Source organism: Staurois parvus, unplaced genomic scaffold (genome assembly GCF_062004578.1).
Source record: "Staurois parvus isolate SC_StPar_1 unplaced genomic scaffold, SC_StPar_1.0 ptg000530l, whole genome shotgun sequence".
NCBI lineage: Eukaryota > Metazoa > Chordata > Amphibia > Anura > Ranidae > Staurois > Staurois parvus.
This window is the reverse complement of record NW_028318326.1, coordinates 11370510-11396340: the sequence shown is the minus strand read 5'-3', so window position 1 is coordinate 11396340 and position 25831 is coordinate 11370510. Positions and strand designations below refer to the sequence as shown.

The 25831-nt window shown below is 40.2% G+C and overlaps 1 protein-coding gene across 5 annotated transcripts in view; it reads left to right on the top strand.

Annotated features, from left to right (window-relative positions):
- The window catches only part of DCAF17 (DDB1 and CUL4 associated factor 17), a 55024-nt gene that overhangs the window by 15851 nt on the left and 13342 nt on the right, over positions 1-25831 (top strand). For all 5 annotated transcript variants that reach the window (XM_089690522.1, XM_089690520.1, XM_089690521.1 and 2 more), the window contains 5 exons: positions 1712-1819; positions 9789-9894; positions 15947-16089; positions 20993-21102; positions 22962-23049. In XM_089690522.1, coding sequence (XP_089546648.1) covers positions 1712-1819; positions 9789-9894; positions 15947-16089; positions 20993-21102; positions 22962-23049 — 555 coding nt within the window. The remainder of the gene's footprint in view (positions 1-1711; positions 1820-9788; positions 9895-15946; positions 16090-20992; positions 21103-22961; positions 23050-25831) is intronic.

Sequence of the window (25831 nt, the reverse complement as noted above, 5' to 3'; positions counted from 1 at the left end):
GAAAGATATGAATCACTGGTACAGATGTGGAATTTACACTGGTACGCCATGACAGATGTGGATCACTGGTACAGATGTGGATGACCACTGGCACTGTGTGACAGATGTGGATCACTGGTATTGTGACAGGGTGATGTGTGGGCGATGTGATTGTGTGTGCCTCACAGATCAGCTCTGCTTCTCCTCACTAGCGGGCTCTGTGTGAGGAGAGGCAGAGCCGTTCCACTGAATGGTGGCTTTGTTGACATCACATGACTGCTGTGATTGGACAGTTGTCATGTGATCAGAAGGGCCATTCGGAGAGCCCTTCTGCCAAGTGGAATTCCAGGGGACACAGGCACACCGAGAGCACGCAGCTGCGTGGCCGCAAGCAATCCTAACTGTAGTAAAAGTAATTACAGCAGAATATATGTGTATAGGGCATGCTAAGCCATAACCTCACAGAGGAATTATAAGTGTGTGTATGTGTGTGTGAGTGAAATTTACAAGATAAGTATGTGCCTGTATTTCTCACCATTGATCGGGCAGTGTCTGGGACCATTGACGAAGTGGTTAGCCAAGGAAACTTAATGCAGCAGATGAGATGCATCATGCTTACTTCCCTTTAAAATCATCATATGTCCATCAGCACAGAACTGGCAGAAACTAGTGGGACTCAGGTACCCCCATCTACTGTTCGGAGAAGTCTGGCCAAACGTGGTCTTCATGGTAGAATTGTGGCCAAAAAGCCATACTACTTACGTGGAAACAAGCCTAAGTGACTCAACTATGCACAAGAACATAGGAACTGTGGTGCAGATTAATGGCAGCAGGTGCTGCACTAATGAATCAAAATGTAAAATATTTGGCTGTAGCAGGAGGCAGTTTGTTCACCTAAGGGCTGGAGATCAGAACAATAATATGTCTGCAGGCAACACTGCAGTATGGTGGAGGTTCCTTGCAAGTTTGGGGTTGCATTTTTGCAAATGAAGTTGAAGATTTGGTCAGGATCAATGGTGTTCTCAATGCTGAGAAATACAGGCAGATACTTATCCATCATTCCATATCCTCAAGGTGGCGTGTGATTGGCCCCAAATTTATTCTGCAGCAGAACAACCCCAAACATTCAGCCAATGCCGTTAAGAACTATCTTCAATGTAAAGAAGAACAAGGAGTCCTGCAAGTGATGTTTTGGCCCCCGTGAAGCCCTGATCTCAACATCAATCTGTCTAGGATTTGAGGCAGCACACATCCACAAAATATCTGTGGATAGTTCTGCAAGAGCTTTGGAAGAACCTACCTGTTAAATTCTTTGAAAAACTGTGTACCTAGATTAATTGATGCTGTTTTAAAGGCAAAGGCAGGTCCCACAATATATTGATTTGGATTTTTCTTCTGTTCATTTACTTTGTTTTATTCATTTGATAAGAAAATAAACTATTAACACTTCTATTTCTGAAAGAATTCTTCATTTACAGAATTTTTTTCACAACTGCCTGTAACAGTTGCACTGTACTGTATATACAGGCAAAGAGTCCCCAGAAGATTAGATCATTTTCCAATCCAGCCATCATCAAGTGCAGGTTACTAAAGCAAACTATTTTAAATGTACTGACAGCAGTAGCTCTATCATAACTATTCCAAGTTGTTGTTTTTTTTGTTTTGTTTTGTTTTTTTTTTAATGCAATCATTTTGTAAAATCAGCTGTTTTTTGTTGATTATTTCCTCATAGGTGTTTGGCTCAAATGTAGCTGATGCCATGATTTCTAATGGGATGGTGATTGTAATGCACAGTGTTGGACTAGTCCGCATCTACAGCTTTGAGAGAATAGCCAAACAGGTGAGTAATAAAATATTATTTACTATAACCACTTGAAGACAAAACATTTTCTGGTATGTTTTGTTTACAAGTTTAAATCCTTATTTTTTGCTAGAAAATTACTTATAACCCCTAAGCATTATATATGAGAGAATGAAGTGTTGATTGTTGCAATTTTTTTATGTCACATGGTATTTGTGCAGCTGTTTTTAAAACGCAATGTTTTGGGAAAAAATACACATTCGTGAATTAAAAAAAAAACAGAACAATCTATATTCCCCAGTTTGTTTCTAAAATATAAAAGAGGATGTTACAGCTATTAAATAGATACCTAACATGTCATGCTTTTAAATTGCACAAGCTTGTAGAATAGTTACAGGTTACCTATTTAGAATTACAGAGGAGGTCTAGCGCTAGAATTATTGCTCTCGCTCTAACGTTCTCAGCGATACCTCACATGTGCTCCGAACACAGTTTACATATGCATTCGCTTTTGCACGCAAGCACAGGGGTGCTTTTAAACATATTTTTTTTTTCTCACTTTTATTCCTATTACAAGGAATGTACACATCCCTTGTAATAGAAATATGCATGACAGGTCCTCTTTAAGCAGAGATCTGGGGTCAAAAAGACCCCAAATATCTCCTTTTACCTTTTAAAAGCAAGAGTCCCTCCATCTTCAGCTGGTCGCAGCAGGTTTTAGCAAGAAGTCCTAAAAACACTGGCAAGCGCCGGGAGGGGGGGCATGTCCCCTCCCGTTGCTACAGTAAGCGGTCCAGTGGCTGAAGAGCCACTAAGACCGCTTTCAGTAGAAAGCTGGCCATCAGCTGAAGAAAAAAAATACTGGGGTTATAGCTGCTTTCTTCAGCCATACCGCGGTAAACCACTTGACAACCGCAACGTTTATATACGTATTGCGGTCATCAAGTGGATAAAGTAGATTTTGAACCCTAAACGAATGACCGTAAGTATGCTAAACAACTATAGATCATAAACAACTGCTATGTCTTTTTTTTTTTTTTTTTTTTTTAAACCGGATACTTTTTTGTTACCTTTTTTTTTTATCCAGTGTTGCATATCAATGTGTCTGATCTCTTGCTGGCTCTTTGCAGCCACTTAGTCTAATTAGTCTAACCGTGTCTAAGCCTGCTCTACTCTTGGAAAAACTAACTAGTCCACCCTTTCTAGCCCCCTTGACCTAAGCTAACCTAGAATCCACTTACCTTGCTGCTTTTCACCTTAGCATGCCTCCTCCAATATACACAGTTGTGTTCAAAATAATAGCAGTGTGTTGAAAAAAGTGAATAAAGCTCAAAATCCTTCTAATAGCTTTTATTTCCATACACACAAATGCATTGGGAACACTACACATTCTATTCCAAACCAAAACATGAAGAAAAATATATCAAATTTGTGTTGTTCTTCTTTACAAACTCAAATATATAAACTGAAAAATGTTTGAAGATTTTGCTTTCCTTTGAATCACTTAATGAATATTTAGTTGTATAAGCACTGTTTTGGAGAACTGCTGTACATCTGTGTTGCATGGAGTCAACCAACTTTTGGCACCTGTGAACAGGTATTCCAGCCCAGGATGATTGGACTACATTCCACAGTTCTTCTCTATTTCTTGGCTTTGCCTCAGAAACAGCATTTTTGATGTCACCCCACAAGTTTTCTATTGGATTAAGATCCGGAGATTGGGCTGGCCACTCCATAACGTCAATCTTGTTGGTCTGGAACCAAGATGTTGCACGTTTACTGGTGTGTTTGGGGTCGTTGTCTTGTTGGAACACCCATTTCAAGAGCATTTCCTCTTCAGCATAAGGCAGCATGACCTCTTCAAGTATTCTGATGTATTCAAACTGATCCATGATCCCTGGTATGCGATAAATAGGCCCAACACCGTAGTATGAGAAACATCCCCATATCATGATGCTTGCACAACCATGCTTCACTGTCTTCACAGTGTACTGTGGCTTGAATTCAGTGTTTGGGGGTCATCTGACAAACTGTCTCCGGCCACTAGACCCAAAAAGAACAATCTTACTTTCATCAGTCCACAAAATGTTGCACCATTTCTCTTTAGGCCAGTTAATGTGCTCTTTGGCAAATTATAACCTCTTCAGCACGTCTTTTTTTCAACAGTGGGACTTTGCGGGGGGCTTCTTGCAGATAGCTTGGCTTCACATAGGCATCTTCTAATTGTAACAGTACTCACAGGGAACTTTAGACCTTCTTTGATCTTCCTGGAGCTGATTGTTGGCTGAGTCCTTGCCATTTTGGCTATTCTTCTATCCATTCGAATGGTAGTTTTTCGCTTTCTTCCACATATTTCAGGTTTTGGTTGCCATTTTTTAAAGCATTTGCGATCATTTTAGCTGAGCAGCCTATCATTTTCTTACTTCTTTATATGTTTTCCCCTCTCCAATCAACTTTTTAATCAAGGTACGCTGTTCTTCTGAACAATGTCTGGAACGACCCATTTTCCTCAGAATTTCAGAGAGAAATGCACTGTAACCAGCATGTACAACATTTGCTGCCTTCCTTCCTTAAATAAGGGCAATAATTGCCACCTGTTTTTCAAAGAATGAATGACCTCACTAATAGAACTCCACACTGCTATTATTTTGAACATGCCCCTTTCAATTAGTGATTCAATTACACAGAATCAGCAGCATGCATGTCATGACTGTTGGGTCTGTTGGATTTCTATTACTCTACTACACCTGCTAGTAAATTATTTGCCATGTAGAAATATAATTTCTACCAAAAACAGTGATTGATCAGGTTAGTGATGTCTGACTGCTATTATTTTGAACACAACTGTACTTCTGGGTGGATATTTTAACAGCCCTGGGCCCACAAAAACTTAAGTGGGGGCCATATGCCAATTGTTTCTCAGTTTTCTCATAGAAAAGTTGGTAACGAGAAACTTTATTCCACAAATAAAATTATGGCTGCATGCCTGGGCTGTGAAAGCTGTATCCAAAAGATGGCAATCAGGGTGCAAAGGACTAGCCCCCAGTACTGCCGGTGCCTGCAGCTGATCTTTTCCATATTCCTAATTATGCCTTGTTCTGCACTGCATGGAGGGGGCCATCTTCGTAGAGGAGCAGGGCTTTGTTTTCTCATGTCAGAGCTGTTTCCCTGATGAATGGAGCACTAATTGTCAATAGAGAAATAATCAAGGAGCAGAAGAGTTGGAGGAACACAGATCCACAGAATGAGTAAAACAGAAGCAGGAAGATACAGGCACTGCAGGTTCTCAGGTACAGCAGGAGAACTGGGAGCAGAACAATAGTGACATCTGAGTCCAAATATTATGAAATTAGCAGTTCGAAGCAGCAGTGCCTTAAATGAGCTCAAACTGTATATTTGCAGTTGTGAGGCTGAATGCACAAACGTATCTCAGCACAGGAAGTGCACTGCTATTTTTCAGAAGAATTTCAAGGCGATAATATTTTGGGGTACTGCTTAGGCACAGTTAAGTGCTCTGCTGTTAGAGTCCTTTCACATGGGAAATCTGATCACGTCTGCCTGTCATTTTTTTCAGGTGGACCTGATCGGATGGTCCATGCATTTACTGAGAACTGATGTGTAACAGACTTGTGTCCGTTTACACCTGCCTACCACTGGGTCCGATCAAGCCTGCTAAACAAAAACCCCCAAAAAACAAAACCATAAGTGGAGTTGGTTTACTCCCAGCCGCCCATAGAGCAGGGCAAAGTCTGTCCCTGTCCATAAACAGAGTGGACACAGACCTGCCATCCACCTCACTCCGTTCAACGAACAGATCCCCTGCTGATTGAAACACAAGGCGCCCATGTGAAAGACATTTGGTGGTGTGAAATAAAATACAAGAGATCTCTGTAATCAAAACTTTTTAATTACATTATACTGTGTTTAGTTTATGATTTTGGCTACAATTAAACTAATATAGATCAAGGTTGTCCTGTAGCCTTAAAGGTTTTTTGTAGCAATTATTACAACAGACATTCCATAGCTGTGAGTTTCCTAGAAAAACAAGGTACAGCTGCCATATGTTGCTGAAATGACTTGCTGAAACAATTGATGCCAGATTTCTGGGTACTGTGTGTTTTGGTTTTCATTCTCTTTTAAGTAACAAGAGACCATCGTTTGTTTTTTGACATAGTTGCTGATGGCCTAAGGCAGCAGCAGGCAAATGATGCCACCCACCCACTTTTAACCACGTCTCAGTGGAATATTAATGTAATTTTAGTTTTTGAAGATAAACCTATAAATAGATCTGATTTGTGTAATATTTTAGTGATGGTTCAAACCCCATATTTCTGTGCATTTTTTTGTAATTGCATATATTCATGAGAGGAGCCATATTGGTGCATTTTTATAATTGGGGTTTGTTGTCTGCTTTGCAGTGCCAAACAATGATTGCGTGTTACTGCTGTTTCTCACAATGCAGGTCGGTGAGTCAGCTGACACACTAAGGGCTCATGCACATGGGCACATTCCTCCTCACGGCTCATGTACACAGGAACACTCCTCCTTACAGCATAAGCATGTTGATATGTTTTGGTGTGCAGGAGCCCCTGATTCTATGTTCATGCTCAGACATGAATGGTTGTATGGGACTATACAAGGGTATGCACCACTACTTGCATAAAGTAGCACAAGAGTACAGATCAGGGGCGGACTGACAACTCATGGGGCCCCTTTGTCCTTGCCTACACTCAAACCAAACCCAAAAAAGTCTATGAAAGGTACCGGGGGCATCTCATGGGGCCCCCTACTGACCTGGGGCCCTCGGGCAATGCCTGGGTGCCCAAATGGTCAGTGCGCCCCTGGTACAGATGCAAGTCTGTGAACACAGTGTACGTTCCAGACCTTACATCTGTACGCATGTTTTGTTTGCTCAAGTAGCTGTGCATACCTGAATAGCATGATGCCACTTATGTGTTCACATGCTTCATAAAACATGCTCATGGGCATTTTAAAACATGCATTTTGATGCGTTTCTATTTATTTCATTAAAGTGTTTGTAAAGGATGAAGGTTTTTCTATCTTCAGGCATTCATAGAAAAGTGAGATCAAAAAATACCAAGTGGTCGATCGACTCTGCCCATTCTATGCATGTGCAGCTCCCTCTGCAGCCCCCCCCAATACTTACCTGAGTCCGATTTTCATCCAGTGCTGTGCATGGGAGTCTCCGCTCTCCCAGGTCTCTCTCTCCTCATTGGCTCCCACTGCTGTCAATCACAGCCAGTGAGGAAGGAACAGGGGTTGGACTGAGTCAAGCTCTGTGTGTCCCATAGACAGGTACATATGACATGTTTGTTATTTTAAAGAAAAAAATTATCCTTCAGAACCACTTTGGTATGTGCATCAAGGAAAATCACAAAGGTGTGAATCCAGCCTAAATGATGTATCATTTCGTACAGAGCTTCATTAATTTGATTTGTTAAATCCTAAGGTCAGCTTTAAAGAATATGTTACCCCAATATGACGCGTATGTTGTACCACGTACTTGTTTTAAGAAGGTATCCAGTTTTCTTTGTATTGCTTCCTTTGTCTGAAAATACCTGGTATTCCTGCCAGTCCCCCCGATCTCCTATTTTAAACTGACCATGCTAAGTATAAAAGCACATCCATCCCTGTGTGGTCAGTTTTCTGGCTGTGCTGGGTGTACAGCCTGCCGTTTTACCAATGAACAGACTTGTGCTGACACTGCCTCCTGCACAGCGGTTCACTGAGAAGATCGGTGTACTACTGTTTGTCCACCCGTACTACTCTAATCCCCCTATGTAGCTGAGAAAAGAGATTGTGATTACCTTTAAAAATAAAGAAAAAAAGGCATTTATTGTGTGTGTGTTTGTGTGTGTGTGCGTGTGTGTGTGTACATTACACTATTCTAGATATTCTGAATTGAAGTGACAAAAGCCCTCATTAACCCCTGTACTTATAGGTGTTGTGGGGAAATTACGCAAGAGAGGCACTGAAAGCATTTTTTTTTTTTTCTCTGAGCGAAGATCTTTGCCTGCCAACCTTCTAATTGATTGAAGCAACAAGTAGATGTTTCTCAGCTAAACTCAACTCCAGTTTTTTTTGTGATCTTTCAGAATATTTTAGAAGTAGTTGTTCCCTATTAAAAGCACCTATAGATATGAGTGAGGACTTGTTTTAAAGCTCATTTTTTAATTGTTGACAATATGTAAATATCAATATGTACATGTCTATAACCTGGGCACAGGTGCACTTTTACCCCTTCCTGTCCAGGGCAATTTTTAGCTTTCAGCGCTATCACACTTTGAATGACAATTGCGCGGTCATGCAATACTGTACCCATATGAATTTTTTACCATTTTTTTGAGACAGATAAAGCTTTATTTTGGTGGTATTTATTCACCTCTGGGATTTTTATTTTTTTTACTATGTAAATGAAAAAGTTCAAAAATTTTGAAAAGTGTTTTTTTAAATAAAATTTTGCAAATAAATAATATTTCATCATAAATCTTGGCCAAAATTTATTCCGTTATTTTTTTAGTAAAAAAAAAAAAATCCAAATTAGTTTATAACCAAAAATTATAATTTTTAAACATTTTTTTTTACGTTTTATTTTATTTTTTTATATTATTTTATTTATTTTTTTTTTTTACATACTGTCACCCTAGCAGTACACTGTCACCATGGTGACACTGTACTACTTGTGGAGGGTGATGAAGATTTTTTTTTTTTTTTTTTTTTTTTTACACTGATTGCTTTTACACCCATATAGGATGTAAAAGCAATCATTTCTCTTTCTCTCTGTCTGCATTCCTGCAGTCATTGAGAATTACTGAGTGAGCTGTGAGTGGTCACAGCTTGTCACATGGTACAAGGCTGTTGTGAATAGCCTTGTACCATGTGACCTCTGTGATCATTCACAGATTTCACACATAGTAAGCAATGATGTCACAAGTGACATCTTGCTTACTACTTTGCATGTGATCACTGATTCGCCAATCAGTGATCACATGATCGGGACCTCGTACAGAGGTCCCGTCCGACGATCGGTGTTTCACTGTGTCCGGAGGACACAGCGGGCACCGGATCGCGGTGGTGCGCGCTCCCAGGGAGCGCTCACAGCTAGAAAAGGCGGGTGCCGTTTATGGACGGCAACCCGACCCTGGACTGCCACCGCCCTGCCGTTTATAAACAGCAGGCGGACGGCAAGAGGTTAAGGTAAATATTGCGGCAATAACTCAAGCTTGCTGAAAATGCACTATATTTCTCATTTAGGGCCTGTTCACACTAGAACATGGTGTGGGAAACCAACAGTCACTGTCCTTGGGATCTGCAGCAGGTGTCAGTTCAATATTTATAAAACCCCAAACCAAAATACCATGTGATCCTGTTGCAGTGCATTTACAAAAGTAGTACGTGCAAATTCAGTCCACTCAAAATGAATGGGCTGAAATCGCACCTCAGAAATGTGTGAATTGCATAGGAACGTGCAGCACATTCCTGTGAGATTCCTAGTGTGAATGGGCCCTCAAAGAGGATTTGTTCCCAGAAAAGATGACATGCACAAGCATTAGTGTTGCATTCCATCAGGTAGCCATCCTGACAGCAAGGTAACACATTTGCACAGTTTATGGTAATGTGCATTTGGAATTTTTTTGAGTGCTCAAGAACTCCCTGTAGCGCAGATTACAAATCCTTTCTCAGCAGGTGCACAAGTTTTATATGGCAGGTTAGTGCTGATGCACAGAGAGCAGACTGTATTGTATGATTGCTAGTTTCTCTGCAATACAGATGAAATTTTAGTAAGGCAGTACAGAGCAGCTATGCTGTACAAATTGCAGTCAAGTTTAATTTTTCCCACGTCTGAACAATCAAAGCTGATTGCTTATTGGTTTCTGTGGGTTTTTGCAATTTACAGATTTCTGTTACCTTATAAAATAATCTCATCCTCCTCATAGTCTGGCTGAATACAGTACATTGTAATCCTGTTTCATTTTATCTCTTACAGTACATGCAGCAGTTGTGTGTCTTGGGGGAGACCTGCACTTGGAAAGGTGAAACTGGGACTGTTGGAGACTTTCCATTTGGCGTTCCTTGTAACATCACATTGACAGGTATTGGTTATAAAGTTTTCTGCATGTGGAACCTGAACTGCTGGTGTGTGTATAGAAGCAATTGAAATACCACCATGTGCCAATGCACAGAACTTGGCCACACTATGAGGCCTAATTTCTGACTGTTGCAATGTGATTATTGAGAACCTGGAAGCGACACTAATCTCTTCAGAAAATAGAGTTAAGTTAAGAGGACACCTTTATGGATCACCGTCTTATAATAATGCTGACCCTTGGCTTCAATTCTCTCTGAATCACTAACCCGAACAATTATGTATATCATAAGTTCAAGTGCACTTTCTACATGTTTGCCCCTGGCTAATTTATCAGTAAATCTAGAAGCAAGAGACCGCCATGCCACTAGCATTTTAAGATGGTGGTCAGCAGTGGCAACCAATTTTCTACCATGACAGGTTGAACAAACTATCTATAGCAGCCCCACAAAGTTTCCCCATTGTTTGTCTTGAAGACCATCTTTATGCCCTCCCCAACAGCCCTGGATCTTAGTGTGATCTGTATGCAAATCTAGCAATCCCGGGTTAAAGTAGGAAATATTACAAGACAAAAATAAAATGTGTAGAACCTTGCAATGGCGTTTATCAGCCTGTTGTGTTAGGTACCCATAGATGTAAAGTAAGCACTTCCAATGCAACCATTTTCAGCCAGAAGGGAAATTCCATGTTGGTAAGAGCCTTCAGATATTAATGGCCAACATTTCTTTGGGGAATCCACTAATGGACAGACTAGGAAATGTCTGTATACTGTTTTCACTATAGTATGAGCTGGCAGTGGAAGTGTCCGAACACTTGTAGAGGTGTCAACTATTTGTTGTCTACGATTAAGTAAAATTTTAAAACTGAATTGCACTTTGGGGGGGAGAATGTAACCAATATACTTAGCATTCATTAAAAGCAGCAAACTTGCAGAATTATGAGAAATCATTTGTGACACATGCAGTTAATGTAGCCCACTCTTGTGTCCCTGCCTTATGGAACTCAACTACTCCGCCATTGTTGAGGCAATGATTCCATAAGATAGAAAACATCAGACAAATGGAAAATCTGGAGTTATTCTCTCTCTGGAACACTTGGGCTTTAAATTACAGCTGACCATAAACATTACAGGATAGCTAAAGTCAGATTTGCAAGCCCCATTTTCAGAATTCTGCATTACCTGTATAAAAGGTCTGTAACCCCTGTTCATAGCATTTAAGGGATTAAATCAAGCTCACTGCTACTGCAGCCATTAAGTTGTTATTAAAAATGTGCCGTGCAGTGCTAAACATATAATAAAAATGATTAAAGCGTATAAAAAATATTATATAACAAAATATCAATGGATGTTCATGAGAAAAAATGGTGCAAACCAAAATTGATTGCAAATATGTTGAAATTATGTCCATCCACCACCATAAAATGCTCTTGCTTGTAGCAAAACAACTCCAATCAATAAAGAGTGTATCCAGTTAGGTGTATGTGTTTGACTTCACTCCAAAAACACAACAGGTGTCATCCAAGCAATATATCCTTGGTAGAGATTTTTGTGGAAGGGTCTCCATATGTAGCAAATAGTGTAATCCAGAGGAGGACGTTGTCTCTCCAGTGCACATGCCTTTTTCACCTCCCTCATATACTGTAAATACAGTCATGGCCAAAAATATTGGCAACCCTGCATTTCTGTCAGATAATGCACCATTTCGCCCAGAAAATTGTTGCAATTACAAATATTTAGGCATTCTCATGTTTATTTTGTTTGTATAGGTATGACACAAAAAACTGGAGAAACAAAAAGCCAAATCTGACACATTCCACGCAAAACCCCCAAAAAACCGACTGGGCAAAATTATTGGCACCCTCAATATAATATTTGGTAGCACACCCCTTGGAAAACAGTAACTGAAATAGATCGCTTCCTGTAACCATCAATGAGTTTTTTACACCTTTCTACTGCAATTTTGAACCACTCTTTTTTAACTGCTCCAGATCAGATTGCATATAGGTAGGTGTGACGGCCAGGTTTCCACAAAATGTTTGGAATCATATCTACTCATCTATGGCCAACCAAATAAAGTTTACATTTCTGCCAATAGACTAAAACCTGCTTATCGTCACAAATGACTGTAAAGGGGAACTGCATATAATCTATATTAAGACATTTCTAGAAATGTAGAGAAATGCACACAGAAATGTATTGAGAAGAGGGTTTTTTTTTTTTTCATACATTAAAATGAAAAAAAAATAATAATAACGAATAGGAATACCAACAAATTTAGGCTCACAGCATGGAATTGTTGGCCTTCTAGTATAGATTATGATTAAGGAACAATCTCTTGCGCCACTATTTTGAAAATAAATGATAGAAGCAGCCTGTATTAAAGGTGCCACAGCCACAGCACCAAAAGCATCAACTAAAATATATATAACAATTAATACGGCGCTATAATGACAAGATAATAGAGTAAATGAATATATCTAGCATCTATAGGGGGTGAGATATATAAATGACATCTATAAATGACATCTAACTGAGGTGAGATAGATGGCTAAGAATGACATGCATTAAAGTGACAAATGGTGCATAGTGTCCTTGGTAAATCACACAAACTTCATGCAGGTGTGAACTGCAATGTGCCAATCCTCTAAGGCTGGGGTGCCCCCTCACCTTCCTGCTCAGGCCCCCAGGGACCAAAGAGCATTGAGTGGTGAATAAAATATTCCTCCAGGTGACAGGTAGATCTCTCTGGCGGCGAAAGTATATCTCTCTCCACTTGACTAGCCTCAGTAGCAGATAGGTAAGCCTCAGCAGCAGATAGTACGCCTCAGCAGCAGATGATACCTGTGGTGTCTCTCCAGTATGACTCTCCCATACGGTCACCAGTGAGGCAAGAGAGACTGGTATAGTGTAAAACCTTTTTATTAAGTAAAAACAATACTAGAAAACTACTTACAAAGGTCTTAGGACAAGCAGGCCTTTACACCACTCCAAGGGTGTACTGTATTGGAAAACGGAGCACCAAGATGGCGCCCACGCCGGATATGACGTCAGGCCGTCGGTCGTCAAAAGCTCCTCCCACTGGCGTATCTACGCGTTACGTCACTCAAGCGCGTGACTTCATCAGGATATACGCCTACTACTGGTGGAGCCTAATTTATTGGGTGGATTAGTCAATCGGCACTCCTACTAGGCGGTGCCAGCCGCCATTAGCTTGGAGTCCTATATCGAGGACAAACTTCTATGCGTATATGCGGCAATCCTTGCATTCAATGCCGGGATAAATGTCCATAAGGTAATAAAAACAATAACAGCGCCAGAACGATAAATGTGAATGCAAGTAGAATAATGATAGATAATAATATAAAATAATATATAAAAAATATATAAAAAATGATGATAAATAAACGCCAATTAGAAGTAATCATGGTGGATATAGTGCACGCTCCGGTCACAGGGCTGGGCACCCTAAGGCGGCACTCTAACATACCAGCCACCATACAATGTCACAGAGGGAAAGAAATAGCCCATAAGATATATGACATCTAGCATGGGTCCAAAAAACACCCATTGTATGGAGGTAAATATCAAAGTAAATGGAATATAAAAATTATGTGTAAAAAATAAAATATTGGAAACCGAAAAATGCCACAGAGGCCCATTAATACAGTACACCATAGGGATGGTTACTGGATAACATATCCTAAACTAATACAAAGTGTAACCCCTAGGGGTATCTATATTAGAAATATTGGGGCCCTAATTGCAAATCATAATGAATAAGGTGCAAGCTCCTATCACAGGGCTGAGCACCCTAAGGCGGCACTCTACACATGCCAGCCACCATACAATACCACTGATGGGAAAAACAATTCCATTGAATATATGAAATCTACTATACATACCAAGGACCCCCGTAATAGGGAGGTACATACAGAAGGCATGAATACATATATGGATAAATATAAAAAGATAGAGTATGTTGGAAACTGAGAGAAGCCACAGAGGCCCATTTAAGCAGTATAACATAGGGATGGTTATTATATAACAAGTCCTAAACTGATACGGGGTATGGCCCCATAAGGTGTCACTATTAGGGGTAATAGGCCCTAATTAGAAGTTGTTAATGAAGCAATTCAGGTCGAATTCAACATTATCTAGTATAGATTTCCATTTTTTTTTTTTATACCAGCTATACCTCCAGTGTGACCTGGCCCTGTGCCAACAGCTTATGCATAGAACTCATATGCGTAGTCATTGCTTTCATTTGCCATAAACTGTTCTAGAGCTTTAGTACAGCATTGTTATTAGATCTGTGCACATACAGGGATCCTGATATAAGCATTCGGTTCAGGAACAGATCACGCTTGAGGCAGTATTGCTGTTGCTTAAAATGAAACCAAGGCAGAGGACTGTCCCCAAAAATGGACTGGACATAATTATTGGCACCTTCTCAAAATTGTAAGAAATAATTGCACTCCAGGTTTGTGATGCTCCTATAATTTGTAAATAAACTCACCTGTATCAATTAACAGGTGCTGACAATATAGAAATCACTCCTGCAACCATTTAAAATGGTGAACAATTGACTCAACCTTTTTGGGAGAATGTGCTGTGGACAGAAACATCAACATTACAGTTTTTGGTAAAGCTGTTTTCAGAAAAAGAAATGAGGCCTTTAAAGAAAAGAATACAGTCCCTACAGTCAAATATGGTGGAGGTTCACTGATGTTTCGAGGGTGCTTTGCTGCTTCAGGCACTGAATGTCTTGACCATGTGCATCACATTATGAAATCAGAAAATTACCAAAGAATTCTGGGGTGCAATGTAGGGCCCAGTGTCAGAAAGCTGGGTCTCTGTCAGAGGTCATTGGTCTTACAGCAGGACAATGACCCAAAGCGCATGTCAAAAAGCACCCAGAAATGGTTTCAGACAAAGCGCTGAAGAGTACTGAACTGGCCAGCAATGAGTCCAGATTTCAATCCCATAAAGCACCTGTGGAGAGATCTCAAAAACAGCAGTTGGGAGAAGGAAGTCTTGCAATCTGATCTGGAGCAGTTAGAAAAGAGTGGTTCAAAATTGCAGTAGAAAGGTGTAAAAAACTCATTGATGGTTACAGGAAGCGATCTATTTCAGTTACTGTTTTCCAAGGGGTGTGCTACCAAATATTATATTGAGGGTGCCAATAATTTTGCCCAGTCGATTTTTTTGGGGTTTTGCATGGAATGTGTCAGATTTGGCTTTTTGTTTCTCCAGTTTTTTGTGTCATACCAATACAAACAAAAGAAATAAACATGAGAATGCCTAAACATTTGTAATTGCAACAATTTTCTGGGTGAAGTGGTGGATTATCTAACAGAAATGCAGGGGTGCCAATATTTTTGTCCACGACTGTATATTTCCAAATATTCCAGTGGTTAATAGACTAAAAATCAAGGAGAAAGGAGAACGTTCTCAATGAATCCTAGCAACAGGTGTGGTCCAGAGGAGGATAATTATAGTATGCAAAATCCCCTCCCCCCCCCCCCCCCCTCTTAGAGTCTATTTGGGGAACGTTGTCTAGAGGAGGATCAATATGGATAAATTCTAAAACCTCCCCTGCACACCAGCCATTAATTACCATACACCACTGGATAACTGAAGATCTCATTCTACATTAAACAACTTCCATAGGGAGATGTGTCCATAAAAAAGGTGCAGCAACCATTGAATAATAGTGCCAGTCATTCAAAGTAATAAAGGGATCGTTCCCACATAGATGTAAATGGCAATGCATTCATCATGTTTGGCATCGAACATCCAAGTAAGAGTAAATGGGGAAACGCTATCCTGACTGGTTTCGCCGGATCACCCAGTTGCCTCAGAAGTAGGCTGCATTTGTAATAATATTTGTAATAATAAAAATTATATGAATCTTAACTAAAGTGGCTCTCCTTTGTACTATATAACTGAAGCTGCAGTGTGGCTGCTCTGGGTTACTGCACATCACTGTTCTCTTATCCTGTCACGTCATGAAATGAAGCTTGATTTTTTTTTTTTTTTTTTTTTTTTTCCCCTGTAGAAAGACCTCCAGTTCTCTTTGAGGTTCCTTGCCTAGAAAATGCTTTTCAAGTGGGTGGCTATCCCTTGCATTATATAATTACACCCAACAAGAAAACACAGAAAGGAATCTATCACATCCGCTCCATGGATGATCACAACCTTGTAAGCACTTTATTATTAACCACTGTTATCAGTATTTGACGAATTGGTAATATCAGTCTTCTGCTTTGGTTTCATTTTAAGCAACAGCAATACTGCCTCAAGCGTGATCTGTTCCTGAACCGAATGCTTATATCAGGATCCCTGTATGTGCACAGATCTAATAACAATGGTCTGTGCCTTCACCAGGCCTGTTCTGTACCAAAGCTCTAGTACAGTTTATGGCAAATGAAAGCAATGACTACTCATATGAGTTCTATGCATAAGCTGTTGGCACAGGGCCAGGTCACACTGGAGGTATAGCTGGTGTAAAAAAAAAAAAAATGGAAATCCATACTAGAAGGCCAACAATTCCATGCTTTGAGCCTGAATTTGTTGGTATTCCTATTCGTTATTATTATTATTTTTGTTTAATTTTAATGTATGAAAAAAAAAACCCTCTTCTCAATACATTTCTCTGTGCATTTCTCTACATTTATAGAAATGTCTTAATATAGATTATATGCAGTTCCCCTTTACTGTCATTTGTGACGATAAGCAGGTTTTAGTCTATTGGCAGAAATGTAAAATTTATTTGGGTGGCCATAGATGAGTAGATATGATTCCAAACATTTTGTGGACACCTGGCCGTCGCACCTACCTATATGCATTATGTGGACACCCCTCTAAATTACTGAGTTCAGACGTTTCTAGTAAAGGTTACTGTTCATGCTACAAGATAGAAAGACATTTTAGACAGTTTCCAACCTTGTGGCAAAAGTGGGGAAGGCCCTTCTCTGTTCCAGCATGACTGTGACCAAGCCAGGTCCATAAAGACATGGTTTGAGAAGTTTGGTGTGGAAGAACTCAAGTAGTCTACAACATTAATTTTTTAAAACCTTTGGGATGGTTTGTGACATTGATTGATTTGTGAGTTGGGTCTTTTTGTTCAACATCTGACCTCAAAAATGCTCCTGAACTGAACACAAGTTTCCAGAAACACACATTTGGAGGCTGGTGTAGCTGAAAGTGAATGGGGTATCTCTGTATTAACCCCTATGGGTTTCAAATGGGATGTCCAGCAAGGAGGTATCTGCCTGTCCTCAAACGGTTTGGTAGGTCTCCAGGGCTTTCACAGGTTGTGATTTATGTCCAGTGGTGATGGAAGCTTGCATACAAAACTTTTGATCCCTTCCTTTTAAAAGAAGGATTGGAACCCCAGAAGGTGAACAATCTCCTTGTACAATAGAGTGCCTTTGACTGCCTGAAGTGCTTGTTCACTAGAATTCTGAATTCGCAGGTGAAGCTTGAAATCGGTAACATTGATTGTTTTTTTTTCAATCATAGGGATCACTGAGCAAGTATAATCTCTACGATTTGTCCTATGGTTTGCTTTCTCTCAGCAGTTAAAAATATAGAGTACATATCTGCAATGCATGCACATTTCCAAGTGTCAGATCTACACAATATGAACACTAATCAATCTGTAGTCCAAGATAAGAACTAGGAGGGCTCTTTGAGATGGCACAGGAAGTGTGCAGAGGACACAGAATAGCTCTGAATTTCTGACAAGAACAACATTTTTATTTGCACCACTCCAATGGATATAACAAAGTTGTTTTTTTTTCCCAACTTGCCAAAGGTTTTTAAATTTGGAAATGTTGTATTTACTGCTTAATTGTCCTTTTTTATAGGTTTTTGACTTATTCCTAAAAATAATGTCAGCTTCTGGTGCCAGTGATAGGTAGTTTTTACTTTAGCACTGAGCGATCCTTGAAATGTGTGAACGCTGTTCGGTGCAGCAGTACTGTGACCTTAGGCCAGTGTTATAATGTACCCCCAGAGGGTGTGTCCATGACCGCTTGGGTTTACAAGAAGCACTCCAATGATGCTGGCTGTCATTCTGCCTGGGAGTGGGTGGCAAGGAGCAGCAGAGAAGGACGTGAATAGCAATGTTTGAGCCAGGATTTGATTAATGCTAAAGAGGGTGGCTATATCAGGAGGCGACACCCTCAATAGCTACTCATGAGAATTAATACCTTTCAATAGTAAAATGTTCATTTCATATGGAAAAAGGCAACTCCGTACAAATGCAGTATTTATTTTTGTAAGTTTAATATTTGTTACTAAGTTTATCAAGTTTGTGTATTCACATTAATCTGTGTTTACATAGAATACACAATAAATGTGTATTCACCTTTCAATCCCTGCAAAAAAATAAAAATAAATAAAATTTATTTTGATGATCACCATCTTGCAACTCCTTTCCTTTGTGCCCAAGTTGTCCTGGACCAATCCAAGCCTGTTTCTGAACAGTGAAAAAAGCGGCATAGTGAGGGGCTCTTTCTATCAGTCTTTCTCCCCCTATCAGCATGCATCTTGTCAGCACATAAACTGATTGGCTCCTTGTGTTTGTTCCTTTTACACACCAGCTCTGTTTTACAGGGTTTATGAGAGACTGATACCAGATTAAATTCAGGAACTTACTCTGCTTGTATTTACAATAATACATTTAATAGTTCAGCTTACCAGTGCGATTTAATTAGCTACTATAGGTTTACTGCTTATTGTTGTTCACCATATCAACTCAACTAGTGTAATGGTAGTGATTGCGAGCGCAGAAATATATAAAAAAAAAGCAGCTAGCATATGAAAGGTAAAACCTCAACACCTTAAAATGACAAACAGAAAAATAAATATGCAGCACTGAAGAACATGAGATAACTAGTAATGATAATAAAATAATGTAAACTTATGCTATAAGTGAGCGCTACTGGTGGCGCAGAAATAGTGAAGTGATGATTGCGTCTTAGAGTGACGCATCAATGTAATACAAGCCAAATGTTATGGTGACCATGGTAGTAAGTCAAATCTAGAAATAGGACTCCTATATCTCTAGATTGGACTTACCACCATGGACTGCTATATTTCTAGATTGGACTTACCACCATGGACTGCTATATTTCTAGATTGGATTTACCACCATGGACTGCTATATTTCTAGATTGGACTTACCACCATGGACTGCTATATTTCTAGATTGGACTTACCACCATTGTCACCATAACATTTGGCTTGTATTACATTGATGCGTCACTCTAAGACGCAATCATCACTTCACTATTTCTGTGCCACTAGTAGCACTCACTTATAGCATAAGTTTACATTATTTTATTATTATTATCATTACTAGTTATCTCATGTTCTTCAACTCAACTAGCTTTAGCTTGTTAATTCAAGCAATAGTGCCAGTTATGATGGCAATGCTAACATGTTTCTTGCCAGGTCAATTGTATTAACATTTTTAGTCTGATGTTAAAGCAGACCTACCTCGCAAATTGAATACCTGCTTATTTTGTTTCGTAAAATATGCTCTAACCAGTTCCATTTCTTAATACGTGTTCTTTTGAATCCATGTGGCACCCAGTCATATGGCCAGTGGTGACGCATTGACTGTATGGTTTGTTCTAGATGATCTTGGGGGACCAATGTTTAGGCAGAGCTAGACAGTCAGGAGCCTCTCCAGAACATTCTTTAAATCTAGTCTTTCGCAATCTTTCACAGTGACTTATACCTCATCATTGGTCATGTGAGTAGAGGGTTGCTGATTTTAAAGTGGTTGTATAGGCTCAATTCTATGCATGAGGCTTATAAGATCCTCTGTGTGTAGCAGCCCCTGTAATACTTGCCTGAACTGCATCTCAATCCAGCAATGTTCACGAGAGCAGCGGCTCTCTGGGGACTCTTCCTCCTCACTGGCTGAGAAAGCAGCAGAAGCCATTGGCTCCCGCTGCTATCATTCACAGCCAGTGAGCCAATGAGGAGAGAGTGGGGGGGGGGGGGGCGGGCTGGAGACGAACTACGCTAGTGTGTGAATACACACAGAACAGTGTGTAGGGAGTGAGCCTGCTCAGGTGTCCCCATAGTAAGCTGCTCTGCTGCAGGAGGAAGGGGGCAGGAGTGCAGCTGTGGACATTGCACAGAGCAGGCAAGCATAACATGTTTGTTCTTAAAGAAAAAATAAATCTGCCTTTTAATATCACTTTAACACTCTCTTATGAAAACCGGTACAGTCACTTATTTTAATTACAGGTTCTCCTCAAAAACATTGCAGTACAATTTAATTGGTGTGACTTTGTTCATTTTCCTAAGCTGGGTAATTACATTAAATGGTGATTGGATATGCAATCCATTCATCAGATGGTTTCCTAAGTCTATCATTTTATAATCATGCACACTCGTATTACCTTAACATAACTATGCACATAGGAAAGTAATCTGATGATCCAGGTAACTGCCTGAAAGCATAAATAAAGGCCAATAAAGGAAAAACATTCTTTATTCCAGTTAAGTGTTTATTAAAAATAGAATATAGACATAATGGTCTAAATTAAATCTTTCAGAGCACTAGCCGCAACAGAGACCAGTACAAATCGTTAACGTTTTTGGAGGCTCACTGCATAGCAACAGGAAGCGATGAAGAAGGAATAAGCAGGGTTGGGGGTTTCTAGATTAGTTTAGGATAGGGGGCGAGGGGCGTGGTCTAATTAAAGTTTTTTTTTTTTTTTTTTTTTTTTTTTTTTTTTTTTTTTTTACTAAAAGTGAACTAGTCATTAAAAGGTACATTGAAACCTTGAGAAGCATAAAAAGAAGTAAAGCCTTCCTGCTGATTAGATGGATTTATTGTCCAGACATTAATGTACTTTACGGTCCACGCACTTTTTTTTTTTTTTGTCTGTAAAGTGGTGATCCTGGAAAACATCTGCCGGGGATGCTGGAATACTCCTCCTGTCTGCCTTTCACACACAGACAGCTTGATACTTCCACTTGTTACCTGAAATTCTCTCTTTTTTTTTTTAAACAAGTGTTTTGTTTTTTTTCCCCTGTTTTTTTTCTGACCTTACTATGTGTGGTATATTTACTGCAGGCAAAGAATGGCATACGTGAACTGAAATACTGTTCACTGGAACCCGGCTGGATTAACTTCCATCCAGATACATCTGAAAGAATAATCCAATTTGGACCGGATCAAATCAGGTGAGGAAAGGTGTTTGGAATCTTCCAGGGTTAGAACACTGAATATTTTTCTGTCGGGTTGTTATACAATCTCTCTGTACATTTATTTGCACAATTCTGCGCAATCTCCTTTTTGTCTCTTTTGGTCAGTTGACCATGTCAACTGTGCTTATGCTTATCCGATACCTGTTTCCCGGAAACTGTATATGCCGTCATAACCTTTGAAAATGGACCTTGCAACACGGCAAATAAAGTGGCAACTTCAGTCACAGAGGCACCAGCTAAGCGGGCACTAACAATTTGCCCTCTTTGAAGCTCTGTAAGCTCTGACATGACTCCGTGTTACTAGCAGCGCACGCAGCGAATGACGAAAGTGAGGCTTCACCTGTTAGCTAGGTGTCTCATCACACAGCAGAAGCAAAAGAATGTTACATCACTTCCGCTTTCAACACAAAACATGTCGTCACTTTCACACCTGCAGATCATGTAGTGTTTCCATCCTTTGATCTAAGCCCTGTACATATTTCATAACGTGACCATCTGCAGTTCCTCTGCAATCACTTTCCTGAAAAGACATGGTAAATGTCAAGCAAGATAACATAGTAACTGCATAAAAATATAAAACCTGTCTATATATCTTTGTAACAGTTCATGATTTGATAATCTAACTATCATTCAAATGTAAACAAAAGGTAAAACATAATACCATGGTTTAATCCACCCTCAAGTTTGGGCAAGAAAAAGCACAAGAAAAGCAGTAGAGGAAAAATCTCCCAGTAGGGAATCCTGTTCAGTTAAATTTTTAAGATTTTCATTCATTCTGGGGAGAATTTATCTCACTTCCTGTTATGTCTATAGGAAAGGAAATAAAGGAGAGAAAAGTGGCTGCAGTGGGAACACAAACAGTAAATCTAGCAAAAATAGATTCTACCACTTTTCCCACTCCAAAAAAGTTATGTCTGAAGTTCTCCATAAAAGTAGGGTAGAAAAGAACACGATAAAAATTCATTATGAGGGCATTCTTTGAAAAATCTGCTGATAAGTATTTTAACAACCTTTAGATAGAAAATAGGATCCCCATTACTAAATAAATGTGACATGTTCTGTTGTTGATTAAAAACAGCCAAGGTAGGATGCATTAGAATTCTTGGTTCTCTCTTATTACCGTCTTCGTAGTGCCGGATGAAACTCCATGCAGTAATGTAATGGTGCACTAAGCAATAATATAATTTGAAAACAAAATATTGAGGGTGAGTCAGTAAAGCATTTACGACATATTTCTGGCAGGCTGGATGTATTCAGAAGCATTTTCATGAAACCTGTGTAACATTTTCATTGTTGGTACTGATGTGCGCAACATGTTTTTTTTGCAACAGCTTTACTGTCTGTTGCTATTGCTGCAACAGATTCATAATAAAAATCCTGCCTGATCAGTGATAAGAAATATGGAGATAATCAAGACCACTTCCATGTTGGAGTATATTGTGTTGCACAAAATTTTGTCTGAGACAGTTCTGTAACAGATTCTTGTACAATTTACCAACATGTACTTTATGCTGCCATAATTTGCACCCTTTATCACACTACCATGAGACAGACAATATTCTTTATGAATTTCACAGATTGTGTAAGTGGTTTGGAATTTGAACAAACCTGTGGAATAGTTTGCATATGGATATTTTTGACTTTACTCTGACATAATTTGCACAAGATATAGCACCATATAAATATATACTTAAACCATACATGATCAGTCCACTGTAACAATCCATTCCCTTTTTTTTTTTTGCTTTTCTTTTTCAGAATTGGCTATTGCCAAATAGAATACTGCCCTTGTGTTACATAATTTTATATGTTTGCTTCTTGGTATTTTGCTGTAGTGTTTTACGGCTTAAGGAGCTGGAAAATGATTCATACCAATATGGGGTCATGGAAGAATTCAGCATTCTAGCCATGCGTGACCGTACGGTAAGCACAATGTGGTATATAGTAGCTGTACCAATATGAGCTAGGTTTTTACTTACTAATGGTGCAAAGAACAATAATGTGCTGTTATACAGGGCAACCAGTCAGTCTTCAAATTTTGGCAAGTTAGGCAGTCAGTCTATTAAAATATAGTTGCTGATCGTTTTTTCTGTCACTCCTCTTTGTGTTCTGCTTCTGGCCTTCCTTTTTAAATGTATACATAAAAGAAGTGTGGGAACCTTAAAAAAATAAAAAACCCATTGTGGCAGTGCGGTATCCTGCCGTGATGGAAATCACGGATTCTCGACTATACAGGTTGAGGGGCACCAGGCAGTTCACGTAATGCAGAGGAAACTGGTTTATCAGTTTCATCTTTGGTTTGTAAAGCCTGTTTTGGGACCTGTGGTCTGGAGATTTCTAAGAAATTTGGGAGGGTGGAATCTCCAATCCTGGGTCCAGGTTTTGAGAGCAGCCAGCACACTGATTGCACAGGTGTGTGCAGGCCTTTTTGTAGAGGCCCAAACCATGATTCTGGGCTCCACCCCGGCAGACAGGAGTCAGGAGGGCTCCACCCCGGCAGACAGGAGTCAGGAGGGCTCCACCCCGGCAGACAGGAGTCAGGAGGGCTCCACCCCGGCAGACAGGAGTCAGGAGGGCTCCACCCCGGCAGACAGCAGTCAGGAGGGCTCCACCCCGGCAGACAGCAGTCAGGAGGGCTCCACCCCGGCAGACAGCAGTCAGGAGGGCTCCACCTAGGAGAGGTGGGAGCCAGAGCAGCAAGGGGCTGCTAGCTGTGTGAAGAATATTTTGGAAGGAGTCCAACGCTGTGTGCTGGGACTAACCAGGGGTCTGGGTGACCCACATAAATAGAGGTACAGCTAAACAGAGGTACAGCTAATCAGCAGGGCTGATAAAGAGATCCAGGAGGCTGAATGGTTTCATTTGTTTTGATGGTGAACACCCCTGCATGGAAAACGTATGTTCTTGAACTTTCGTTTAAATAAAAGTGGGCTAAAACGGCCCTTAAAAAGCAAGCGAGTTGCTGTGTGCTTTAAAAAAAGCTCTACCACTTGATGCGAGTTCTCACACCATACATTGGTTCAATGCTGCAGCTGTTCCCTTCCCAAGAACTGAGCAAACACGTGACTGCTGATCACTCAGTTCTCATGTCTGCTCTAAGCAAAGAGCAGTGACTCTCTGTTCTGCCCCTTATAGTCGGGATCCCTCCATAATTTAGAGTGGCTCCGTGATGTCAGCCAACAGTGGACTAACCAACAAGAGAAGTATGGCCAAAAGGGCTTTGTCCATATTTCTTTTAAAGTAAAACTATGGCATTCTGTTAAAGATAAAATATGTGCTGCAACAGTTTGTAAGGGCATCTGCACTTTTTTTAGTCAAAGTTTCATATATACCTGTTGATTCTACCAGCGAAGTCTGGCTAATTCAGTTTTCTGTAATGGTGTGACAGCAATGCTGCACTACTCCTGAACTGAGCAGAGGTTTCACTCTCATGTATGATCGTACTACAGTGGAATTAAAAAATGTAGTGGAGATGGCAATCCGCATTGGCAGCACTGATTCATAAGCCTGTAGCTTGTCAGCACCTGGCCTCACCTAGTCCTGCCCACTACTTTCTGGATTGACAGCAAAATTTCTGTTGCTTAAAACCCTTCCAGTGTGATCTGCCTTGTGTAGGAGTTGAACATGTGGTAAAGGTAAATTTAAAGTTTTTTGTGTACTTGTATGAGGCTTCTGCATCACAAAGTAACTGGATTTGGTACTTGTCACCTTCCTCTTGGGGTGTAGCTCTACCCTGTCTAAACCATGGGCAAGTTATGTTTCAGGTTATCGCCTGGGTCTGGGTGAAAGCTGTTCTTGTTATTTGGGCCGTGGTGTGCGTCCTGCATTGGGGAACTCCATAGTTTTTTGGGTTTTTTTTCCTATTCATGGAACGGAATCCTGTTTTTGATTTTCATGAATTCCAACAGGAGTCCAACAACTAATTCTATGATTTCTTGGAATATTAGAGGCTTGAGCAACCCCTCTAAGAGGCTGGCTATGTTTTCTAAACTATATAAATCTGCTTTCTTAACATACAATTCCTCCCTTCATGCTGCCAAACAAGCCTACTTTGTCACTCTTATTATTACTTTGTCATCGAGTCCTCGTCATCTCTTCTCTAATTTTAACTCCCTACTTTCTTCACCTCCACCCAGTACCTCACTCACTGCTCACGGGATTGCAAATCATTTCAAAAACAAGATTGATGCAATTCGTAGGGGCATCGCCACTGCACAGACATCCATCCCACTTAGCATACCTTATACTAAACCTCCCTCAACACTTTCCTCTTTTGACCTTGCTACTACCGAAGAGGTCACTAAGGTTTTTTAAGAAGCCTGTCTCACTACCTGCCCCCTGGATCCTGTCCCTGCACAACTACTACAACCCTCTTCTTCCATCCTATGCTCCCAGACTCGCATCTTCAATCTTTCCCTCTCTACTGGTGCCCTCCCCTCCCCTCTAAAGCATGCGCACATCACTCCCTGGACCCCTCCAACATGAACAACTTAAGACCCATCTCCCTGCTGCCATTTACCTCTGAAATTCCTAGAACACTTAGTCTACGTTCGCCTGAGCTCCTACCTCACTGACAACAACCTACTTGACCCTTTATAGTCTGGCTTTCGCTCACTACACTCCACTGAAACTGCCCTACTAAAACTCACTAATGATCTACTAACAGCTAAAACCAATGGCAACTACTCCGTACTCTTACTACTTG